General features: G+C 63.1%; 2 protein-coding genes across 2 annotated transcripts; one reads left to right on the forward strand and one right to left on the reverse strand.

The window, feature by feature from the left end:
• Positions 1-4089, forward strand: GSDMD (gasdermin D). The gene is made up of 10 exons (XM_049765631.1): positions 1-108; positions 539-790; positions 892-1084; positions 1556-1724; positions 1830-1941; positions 2071-2118; positions 2616-2779; positions 2851-2992; positions 3665-3738; positions 3859-4089. The coding sequence occupies exons 2-10, from the start codon at positions 562-564 to the stop codon at positions 4087-4089; spliced, it is 1362 nt and encodes a 453-aa protein (XP_049621588.1). The 5' UTR covers positions 1-108; positions 539-561.
• A 1619-nt stretch (positions 4090-5708) lies between these two features.
• On the reverse strand, positions 5709-10349 carry MROH6 (maestro heat like repeat family member 6). Its single transcript, XM_049765595.1, has 14 exons — positions 10068-10349; positions 9832-9984; positions 9590-9744; positions 8935-9052; positions 8664-8848; positions 8456-8593; positions 8181-8295; positions 7957-8100; positions 7695-7868; positions 7350-7517; positions 7080-7199; positions 6831-6933; positions 6657-6722; positions 5709-6515 (listed from the first exon to the last, which is right to left on the reverse strand). The coding sequence occupies exons 1-14, from the start codon at positions 10278-10280 to the stop codon at positions 6268-6270; spliced, it is 2100 nt and encodes a 699-aa protein (XP_049621552.1). The 5' UTR covers positions 10281-10349; the 3' UTR covers positions 5709-6267.
• Between the last annotated feature and the right edge of the window lie 540 nt (positions 10350-10889).

Consider the following 10889-nt stretch of genomic DNA (forward strand, 5'->3'; position numbering starts at 1 on the left):
GGCAGTTCCCTACTTCCCTTCTGGCAGTGCCCGAGGCTCCCCTCTTCCCTCTGGCAGCGCTCGGGGCCCCCCACTCTCCTGGAGTCCCTTCTCAGGCTCCTAGACAAGGTGAGAGGCGTCCTCTGGGAAATGGGTGGTGGCCGGGTGCCTGGCTAGTGTCCAGGAAAGCAGAGCGGCTTAGGGGCCTCCTGGGAGCTCCTGGGGTGTGAAGGCCCCGGGCCTCAGATTTAGCATCTGGGACTGTCTCTGGGGGGCCTTGCAAGTGTCCAGGCTGGAGGTGGGAAGGTGGGACCACCATGGCGAACCCACTCAGCTCTGCTTTTCCTGGAGTGGTTGTGGCCCAGTCCTGGGCAGAGGAGAGCTGGCAGAATGGGGTGCCCCTAACCCTAGGCCCCCTGTTCTGGGGGCAGCCTGGGAGGAAGGTCAGGAAGGGAGAAGGAGGAGGGAGAAGAGAGGAGGCAGAGGAAGGAGGGAAGGGCAGGGCAGGGCAGAGAGGTGGAGGGAGAGACCAGCCCCACAGCGGCCACATGCTCTCCAGCCTCTCCCCTGCCCAGCAGAAGCATGGCCTCAGCCTTCAGCGAGATGATCAAGAGCGTGGTGCGGGAGCTGGACCCTCGCAAGGAGCTGACCCCTGTGGACAGCTTGGGGAGCTCGGCCAACTTCCAACCCTACCAGCTGGTGCTGAAAAGGCCTTCCAGCCGCTGGTTCGGCCAGGCCCGCTACAGCCACCTCAACCTGCACATCATGGACATCCTGGAGAGCTGCGGCCCTGACAGCCTCATGCCTCCAGGTGCCGGGCAGAGCCAGGGTGGGGGTGTGTGGTCCCTCTTGCTGCGCCTTGGCCCCGCTGGCTGCCCCTTTGGCCGAGGCTCAACCCCTGTTCTCACTCAGCCCCTCAGCAGGTCAGCATGTTCCACTTCCTGGACGTGGTGGACGGAGAGCTGCAGGGCAGCGTGGAGCTGTCACCGGGTGGCCAGGGGATGCTCAGGGCCGGGGCCTCGGTGTCGGGCAGCAACAGCACCTCCGTGCATGTGGCCAAGCTGCAAGTGGACCCCAATGTCTGGACGTCTCTGCAGCAGCAAACGTGAGCCCGATGGGTCAGGCCAAGTCCCCACAGCTGAGTCCTGCAGCGTCTGTCCAGAGAGCGAGTGCATGCTGAGGGAATGGCGGGGGGCGGGCCCTCACCCCTGAGCACCATTGGGAACACCAGAGTGGGGAGCAGTGCCCAGACGTGGGCAGCTTGGAATGTCAGGGCCACCAACCAGCGGGTCTGAGGTGCTGGCGCCGGTGCTGGTGAGGGCCCGTGTGGGTTGGTGGGCCAAGGATGGTGCTAGTGTTGGCATTGTTGCTGGTGTTAGTGTGAGCACTGGCGCCGCTGTTGGTCAGTGTGAGCACTGGCGCTGCTGTTGGTGCTTCATGTTGGCGATGCTGCTGGTATTTGTGCTCACGCTGGTCTGCAGGTGTCGGTGTTGGTGCTGGTCTTTGTTGGTGCCGATGAGTGAATTGGTGCTGGCACAGGCATTGGCCAAGCTCCGGGAGCTTCTCTCTGTCACAGACGCCTGCGGAAGCCAGAACCCAAAGTTCTTCAGCAGCTGCGGCAGCACAAGGCAGATGTGTACGTGGTGACAGAGGTGCTGCGGACGGAGAAGGAGACAGAAGCCACCCTGATGCGCAAGCGAGAGGGCTCAGGCCAATTCACACTGCCTGGAGCCCTGGGTCTACAGGTGTGGTGGTGGCGAGGGCAGCAGGCCTGGGATGGCTGCAGGTGGGGGCAACGGGCCCTGGGCCAGGTGTGGAGTGAAATCCAGACTGAGACCCGCCATTTGCAGGGCAAGGGCCAAGGCCACATGAACCGCAGGAAGAAGATCACCATCCCCTCAGGCAGTGTCCTGGCATTCCACGTGGCCCTGCTTGTCATCGACTCGAACTCATGTAACTGGGGTGAGTGGGAAGACTGGTGGGTAGTCATGCTCAGGGGTGCCCAGTGCTGCTGGAGCAGGTGTTTCACCTGGGTGGGGTCAGTGTGGGGAGGCTGGGATGTGCCCCCACTTTCCCTGTTCTGCTCCCCAGAAGTCGTGCTGTTCCCGGAAAAAAAGCAGAAGACCTTCAAGCCAGCAGGTGGGTCCATGGAGACCTCCATGTGCCAGGCCCAGTCTGGGCATTTTGGGAAGGCACCCCCCCCACACACACACACTCTCACGCTTTCACCTCTGTGTGGAGACACAGGACAAGCACACATACCATACACAGCGAATACAGACAGGGCAGGGCCTTCACACATCACACACGGGCAGGGAACACATGTATGACACAGACACACAGAAACACACATTGCAGAGCACAGACATGTCACACATAGGTGCTGCCTGTGTGGGGTACTGGGCCAGGTAGGCAGAGCATGACCCGCATCTCCTGTCCCAGCTCTCAAACCAGCGAACTACACTGCAGAAGGGTCTCCAGCGACGATCACGATCGGCGCTGCAGCGTCCTTTGGGTTTTCCTGGCCCATAAAATCAGTCCAACAGATGCTGTCTGGTCAGTGCCCGCCATAACCCCTGCACGCCTGGGCTAGCCCTCACTGATTGCAGCACCCCATGATCAGCCCTATCTCCCAGTCTTAGCCATCGAGGGCTCAAAGAAATTCCGTGCCCTGGAGGCGGAGGCGGAGGGCCAGACCGAGGGCCTGTGCACCCTGTCAAGAGAGCTGTGCCACCAAATGTTGCAGGGCCTGCATGCGGTGATGCAGGAGGAAGAGACCTTGCAGGCCCTTGAGGACTCGGTGAGCGTTGGGCGGCCAGCAAGGGGGGCAGAAGCGGACCTGGCATAGGCTCATCTGCTTGTGCCCCCCAGCTGGAGCAGGGCATGTGGTCAGGCTATGTGGAGAAGCAGGACGGGCCCGTGGGCAGCATCCTGGAGTGCCTGGTGACGTCCTCCAGGAAGCTCGAAGACGAACTGATGGAACACACTTTCTACCTACTAGGAGCATTAAATGGTGAGTCCAGGGGAGCCATGGGGGAGCACTGCATACACCTGATGGGGTGAGGAAAGCAGAGAATATTCTTTGCTTTGTTTCACTGTGGGGCCGCATCCTGGAGTGCTCAGGACTTACTCCTGGCTCTGTGCTTAGGAATTACTTCTTGCGGGCTTGGGAGACCCTGTCTGTGGGCCGAAACTGGGTAGGCTGTGTGCAAGACAAACACCCTCCAGTTCTGCCACCTCTCGGGCCCTTGCCGTAGGTTTTTTGCAAAGAAATCACCATGAGATATACAGTTACAAAGTCCTTGATGGTTGCCTTTATTTATTGTTCAACACAGGTCCCTTCCCCACATACACAATTCCTGCCTCCCGTGTACCCAGTTTTTCTCCTGCCCTCCCTCACCCCAGCTTGCCTCTACAGCAATTCTCTTCTCTCTCTCTCTCTCTCCCCCTTTTTCCTTTTAAAATTTTTACTCTTTTTTTTTGGTTTTTACTTTGTTGTTTTTACTCTCTCATGGAGGGGCTCAGGAGACCCTATGAAATACGGAATCAAAGCCAGGTTTACCTCCTGCAAGGATAGCGCCCTCCCCTCCCCGCTGTACTATGGCCTGCCCCACCTTCTCTTTCGTTGACTCTGAGTCTGTCCCTGGAAGTGTCTCTTGCATCTTACCCCTTCTTGTTTCTGCAGCTCTCACTGCAGCCCAGCGTGCCCTGCTGGCCCAGGAGCTGAAGGCCAGGACCCTATTGGGACCACTAAGCCTGGTGAGTGGGGGACTGGCAGGTTGACTGGACCTTGGAACGGGGTGCTGGGCACGGGGACCCAGGAACTCAGAACTCTGGCTTCCCGAGGCCCACTGATGTCATCCCCTTTTTCACACACAGGTGCGGAGCCTTCTGAAGCAAACAGCCCCATGGGACCAGTGCAGGGAGGTGACTCTCCACCCAGGCCCCCCGGGGAATGGCTTGGGACCCGCCTGGGTCCTACTGGAACATTGCGGCCTGGAAGTGCAGGCGGACAAGTCCCAAGTGCGCTGGGTGCCCGAGGCCCTGGAGCCCACCCATGCCCTCTATGCCTGTCTAGTGCTGCTGGCAAAGCTCAGCGAGGACCTCTAGGTTGGTGCAGCCCACAGCCAGGCTGGCAAGGACAGAGCCCCGTGTTCCACAGAGAGGCCACCGAGCGGGACTCAATAAAATCACCTTTGCCAAAGAGCAGGCGTGATTGTGTCTTGGCGGGGAGATGGGCGCTGCTGAGTTGCACACACTGGTAGGGCCGGGCAGGTGCCCACAGACCAGGAGGATTGGGTCACACCCAGCAGTGCTCAAGGGTCAGTCCTGGCTCTGTGCTGAGGTGAGGTGCTCAGAGAAACACCTAGAATGCCAAGGCTGGGTCAGCTGTGGGCACGGCAAGTGCCCTCCTTGCTGGGCTACACTTCTGCCCTGGGGTTCTGTTAGGCCTGAAACCAGATTGTTCTGGGCACGGGGTCTAAAACATGCTATGGAGTGTGAGGCAGTTTTCCTGAAGTCATCCCAGCACAAACCTCATTTCTATCCTATTCTCACTGTTGCCTCCCCAGGACCAGGGTTGGGCACTGAGCGTGCTATTTGGGGGTTAAAATAATGGGGCACCATGGAGCAGAGGGACGCCTGGGGCCTGGGTCAACTCCAGGCTGCAATCGGCTCTGCTTGCTACCCATTCTTGGGGTGCAGGAAGCCACGGCAGCCCCTCTGTTGTCGGGACAGGCCAGCATGGACTGGGATGTTTGCCTTTGGGTCCAAGCTGCCTAGGTCCACAGGAAATGAGAACAAAAGTAGAGTTGGCGTGTATCGGGGCCCCGAGAACCGGGGGAGTGGCCCCCAGAAACTCTCTGGCCAGAACCCTCCTGGGGAAGTTGAGACCATGGGAGGTAGGGGCTGAGTTTCAGGCGTAGAGGGGAGGCAGTGGGGGCCTTGCCACATGAGGTCCGTGGGGTCTTGAAGCAAGGTAGATGGAGAGTAGAGCCAGCCTGAAAGAGGAGGGGCCCGCGAGAGGGAGGGGACCACAGGGTGCTGCTGCCAACCCCCTGCCGTGAGCGCCCATGGAGGCCCCACATGAGTCTCAGGACCCCTCACAGGAAGTCCTCCCACCCCCATGTGAGTATCATGGTACCCTCCCACACACAGTGGGTCTCCCGAACTCAGGCCTGGCTCCAGAGTCGTGGACCTGTCCGGCTTCTCCACATGACCTGGGCCAGGTCAGAGGGGGCAGAGACCCTCTTGATACCCACAGAGGTGGCAGCTTGCCCTGTCCCCCAACTGCTTCCTGCAGGGTTGGGAAGGTGAGAGCGGGCGGCTTTGGCCACAACACTCTTGTGATCTTGAAGGAGTGACCCGCCCTGCAGTATTCCCAGTAGGCCTGTGCTCCTCCCTATAGGTCTGGCTCCCTTTCTGACTCTCCACCTGCCTGTCAGCACACTGTCAGGATCATTACTCTGGGCCGGACTCATGAGGTCGAGTTCCCACCCTTTATTTTTGTTTGTTGAGGTTTGCAGCTACACTTGATGGTGCTCAGGGTTTGCTCCTAGCTGTGGACTAAAGGATCACTCCTAGCTTTGTGCTCAAGACTCAATCCTGGCTCTGCTCTCGAGGATCTCTCCTGGCTGTACTTATGGCACCCAGGGATCAAAGCCAGGTTGGCTGCGTGGCAGGAGAGCGTCTTACCCTGTGCCATTTCTTCCACCCTCTTGGGCAGGCCCCACTCTCCAAGTGTCCTTATGTGGAGGCCCTTCTGAAGATGTGGCTTATCGGCAAACCCGGTACCAGGGCCATGAAGGGCTTCCCTGGCTGTCCCTGTCTTCTCCTCCAAGCCCATGCGCGTGTTGACTGCCAACTTGAGGTCTCAGGCAGGTGGGATCTGATGCCCATTCTTCAAGGCCTCTACCCCAAGTGTGACCCCAGCCTGAGGGTTCAGGGGAGCCTCTGAGAGTGTCTCCATAGCACAGGACACACTGACAGGACCAGTGGCCACGGTGTGCTAGGGCCTAGTGGCAGAGGAAGCCTAGCCAAGAATGGGCCACTCAGGACCAAGCCTGGCCAATGTCCATGATGGATCAGGAGGGGGTCGGGAGGGGAGCTGGGAGGGTTCGAGAGGGAGCAGCTGAGACCCAAGGGGCACTGCTGACCCCCCTCTGGTGAGGAGGACAAGGTGTCCCAGACTCGGTGGCTCCAGAGCAGCAACCAGAGTCAAGCACCAGCCCTGGGCAACCCCTGTGTAAGGCACAGTTGGGTGAGGCACTGCCCCCAGTGAGGACAGACTCAGCCGGGTCCCAAGGAGCCCCAGCGGCTGGCGAGGCTCCTCGGTTGGAAGGGGCTGTCGGCGTAGACGGGCACAGGCCTGGGGGGTGGCGCCAGCCGGTGGCCCAGTTGCACCAGGCGCACCAGGCGGGCCAGGCGGGGGCCTCGGGGACGAGCCTGGGCACGAGCCAGCAGTGCCACCTGCTGGGCAGACACTTGCGCGGCGGCTAGCACAGCCGGTTCTGGGTCGCTCTGCAGCTGCCCCAGGTCTGTGGGAGCATAAGAGGGTGGACGGCTCTCAGGACGCCTGTGCCAAGGTGTGCTGGGCCTTCACTCCTCCTTCCTTCCCCGTCTCTGCGCCCAGCACCCGCCGCCTGCCCAGGTCTGTGCTCCGGCCATGGGGTCCTCACCCTGCAGAAGGGCGTCCAGCAGGTCCTGGGGGACGCGGCTGGGACTCGCATGGTGGACGAGGAAGCCTGGGCACCAAGGTAAGCAAGCTGTGAGTGGAATCCCCCTGCAGAAACTGTCCCACACAGGGCCCAGAGGGTGAGCTCCGGGGAGGGTGACGGGGAAGGCCAGCTCACCGATAAGGACTGCAGCTGCCCGGCGCAGGGGGCCCTGGGGACTCCGGAGGTAGCCCTGGGTCTGGCTCAGGAAGCTGCGCACGTGACTTGGGTACCGCTGGACCTAGGGACACACACACACACACAGGCCACACCTCAGCATGGGAGCGAGGCCGCAGCTGCATCCTGGGTATGATGACCATGATGTGGACACCACAGCCTCGGGGCAGCTGGTGGGTCTCTCGTGCCTCTGCCGTCTTCCCCACTAACCAGGCGGTGACACACACGGCTCAGGGCCTCAGGGCTGTCGTAATGCGCCACGGTGACCATCTCCTCCAGCAGCCCCCAGCGCAGTGCCTGGTCGCAGCGGGCCAGCGTCCATTCGGAGCTCTGGGCCGGGCGAGGGAAGAGGGTTAAGTAAGGGTCTGCAGAATGGCAACTGGGGAGTGCAAGGGGGGGTCCTGCAGCAGCCCAAGGATGGAGAGATTGGGGGGCCACGCAGGCTTCTGAGGGAACGGGACAGTCGAGAGGTCAGCCCACCTCGGCCGCATCCTGGCTGGGGTCATGCAGACGGAGCAGCAGCGGCACCAGGCTCTGGAGCACCAACTTGCGCAGGGGGCCTCGGAGCCCCACGCGGAGCCCACCCCGGCCACGCCGCACCAGGGTCCCCAACAGGCCGACGGCAGAGGCGCGCACCGAGTCCCGGGCCTGCGGGAAAGGTCAGGTCGGGTTGGGTCAGGTCAGGCCGAGCGAGCTGGGCCAGGAGCGGGGACCAGCAGTGGGCAGAGAGGGCCAGGCCAGACATGGGGACACGGGAAGAGGGCGAGGGGATGCGAGGATTCAGGGATGGGAGAACGCTGGGATGCGGGGATTCCGGTTGCTCACATGGTCCAGCAGCGGTGGGAGGCGAGGCCGCAGCTCTGAGCTCAGCAACCGCACTGGGGCCTGGGGTCGCAGCAGGAGCCTCCGCAGAGCGCCCAGTGCCGCGCCCACCAGCCGAGGATCACCCTCGCCCAGGGCACCCAGGAGCGCTGGCAGCAGAGCGCCCACATGCCGCACCTGCAGGGTGCAGAGAGGCCAGCCCGGTGGGCACCACTGAAGGTAGCCCGCACCCACCCCACACGCCCCTCACCTCACCTCACCTCACCTTGCGGCGGCTGAGCGCCAGGTGCCCGAGGCCCAGCAGGCCCAGCCAGCGCACGGTGGGCTCAGGGTCGTCCTGCCAGCTGCGCAGCCGCTCCAGAACGGCTTCTTCCCGAAGCAGCCGCGTCGTGGGCCTGCTCTGCAATAGCTACGGGTGAAGGGTGCATGAGGTGAGCTTAGCCCGGGGCCACATACCCTCCTGCCACCCACTAGGCGAGGTGGGCTCACCCCCGTGAAGAAGGCCATGGCCGTGAGGCGCTGCGTGTCGCTCGGGCTCCGCAGGCGCGGGAGCAAGTCGGCGAAGAGGCCCCGCAGGTGGTGGTCAGCGTGGGCCACCATGGCGCTAGGGAGGACCACACAGACACGACCCCGGGTGGACGGGAACGCGCACCCCTCAGCTCCTGGCTCCCTCACGCCCGCCCCTCCTGCCCCCCAGCACCTGGGTGGGCAGGAATGAGGCCCCTCGCGTCCACCTCCCCGGCCCCAGGCCTCAGGCCCCGCACCTGGCAAGCAGCAGGACGCCCTCCAGGTGGGTATGAGCACCCACCAGCCTCCTCCAGCCTCCTGCCTGCTCCATGCACGTCACCACCATGCGGCCGCCATCACCCGTCAGCAATGCCTTCAAGGCCTCCACAGCACAGCTGGACGGGCAGGGGGCAGTGAGAGGCCTCTTCAGGGCTCAGGCGTCCTCCTCCCTCCTGCCACGCTTACCTGGCATGGCTGTGAGGGGGCCCCTGGTCGGAAGGAGCCCAGACCTTAGGGCTGTCGGGGGAGCGGACGCTCCGGGCCAGCTCGTGCAGCTGCGTAACCAGCACCAGCAGCAGGTGTGGGTAGAAGCCTCGTGTGGCGCCCACGCAGCCTGACACGGCCAGCATCTCCCCCAGGGCTCGCACGGCCTGCGGGTAAGCAGGCGGCTCACCCCAAGGCCACTGGTGGGCGACCGGGCTCGGCCCCTCCACCTGCCGCCACCACGACCACCTACCGCCAAGGCCTCGGGCTCTGGCCCTGCTGCGCCCTTGAGCGTCCAAAGCAGCTGCACCAGCACTTGCCCATTCACGCGCTGGTTCCGGCTCAGGCTGCGCCACAGCTCGGCTGTGGACCTGTGGGTGCAGATGGGCGCCCATGTGGATACCCAGGAGGGCTGGGAGAGCAGCAAAGACAACACAGCACCCAGCAGAACCCTGAAACCCTGAGACAATAGGGCAAGAACTGATGCCAAACGGCCACAGAACGCCCTTACACGTGATGATCCGGGCCTCATCCCCAGCATCCCAGAGGGTGACCCCTATGGGCCATTGCTCAGAGTGATTTCTGTACACAGAGCCAGCACAGCCAGGAGTGATGCCAAGCACCACCAGGAGAGAGCCCTAAGGGCAGAGCCAGGAGTGACCCCTGAGCATTGCCAGGAATGATGCCTGAGCACAGAGCCAGGAAGTAAGCCCTGAGCCCTGCGGGTGTGGCCCCAAAACAAAAACAAGACACCAAGCAAGCAGCCACATGGGGCTGGGCAGCACAGAAGCTGCCTCCTGACACCGTGACCTAAGTGGGTGGGTAGGGCAGGCAGGAGCTGGAGTCTGACACCTGCGCCCCAAAGGAAGGGGAAGGGAGAGAAGCCCCGGGGAGGCTGGGGCCCTTACCTGTCGGGGGGCAGTGAGCAGGGCAGCAGCGCAGCCACCACGTCCTTCGCGTGGTCCAGGGCCAGCGCGCTCAGCACACGCAGGGCGGCCCGCCTGGGTCTCCCCTCGGCCAGGCCGGGCACCTGGGCCAGCAGCCCCTGAACCAGTGTGTGCACCTGCAGGAGAGGGAGAAACGGGGGCATGTTCAAACTGCCCACTGCACTGGCATGCAGCCTCCCGAACTCTGGGGTACCGAGGCTCACCTGCTCCTCCAGCCGCTGCCCCTGGGCCTCCAGGGCGTAGGACAGGGTAAGGGCTGTGGCCTGAGTGCCCGAGTACCCCGCTTCCTCCATGCAGGCCATCGTGCATAGGGCCAAGTCAGCCAGGGCTCCCTGCTCCCAGGAACTTGGGGGAACCTAGGGCAAGCAGGGAGACAGGATGTCCTTAGCACTCCTCTGCCCAGGTCCTCCCTGCTGTCTTCTGACCCCTCACTACTCACCTGATGCTGCCCCTCAAAGTCCTGTGGTTCTGAGGCACAGGGTGGGGGGCTGGGTGCCCCACAGGCTGTGGGCAGGGCCTCTCCGCCCTCTGGCTCCGTGGCAGGAGGGCCCGAGGACTGTCCCTGGCCGGCCCGGATCCCTTCAGCCAAGGCTGACAGGGTCAGTGCGCCCACAGGAGGTCTCTGGGCCCGGTTCCACAGACCCCACGCCATGGTGGCCACAGAGCCCAGCTGCTCGGCCAAGCCTGCCTGTGCTCTGGTCTTCCCGTGAAGTCGCGTCCAGGCCTGACCCAGAACAGGCCCCCGGCAGGCGGGACTTGGAGCGGGCGTGGCTGCGTGTCAAGGGGTGCTGTGGGGGCGGGCGAGAGTCATGCCCAGAGCCCTGGGCGTGGTGGCTCTGGGCGGTCAGTGCAGGGCATTCTCCACGGGTTACCAATGGCAGCCTGACACCTGGGTCTCACCGGGTCTGGGCTTGGAGATGGTCGAGAGGAGCGTTGGAAGAGCCGTGACTGGGACACTCGGTCCCCAGGGTGCCAGCCTGCCTCGCCCCAGAGGTCGGTACCCGCCCACTGCAAGCCCTGCTGATTCAGGCCCAGGGAAGCCAGGCTGGGGCCATGCCCGCTGCATTCCCAGGCTCAGCTTCTGTGACAGGCATGACGGTTGAAGAACAGCAACTACCCGGGCTCAGAGCAGTGAGGGGCACAGGGGGTCCAGGGTTGCAGAGAGGGGATGTTGCTGTCTGAGAAACGGCTAGTGGGCCCATGGATGCCCCATAAGTCCCTGAACAACACCATCACACTCAACCAGCAGTGCCACAGGTAG

The sequence above is a fragment of the Suncus etruscus genome, chromosome 19 (assembly GCF_024139225.1).
Source record: "Suncus etruscus isolate mSunEtr1 chromosome 19, mSunEtr1.pri.cur, whole genome shotgun sequence".
Taxonomy (NCBI): domain Eukaryota; kingdom Metazoa; phylum Chordata; class Mammalia; order Eulipotyphla; family Soricidae; genus Suncus; species Suncus etruscus.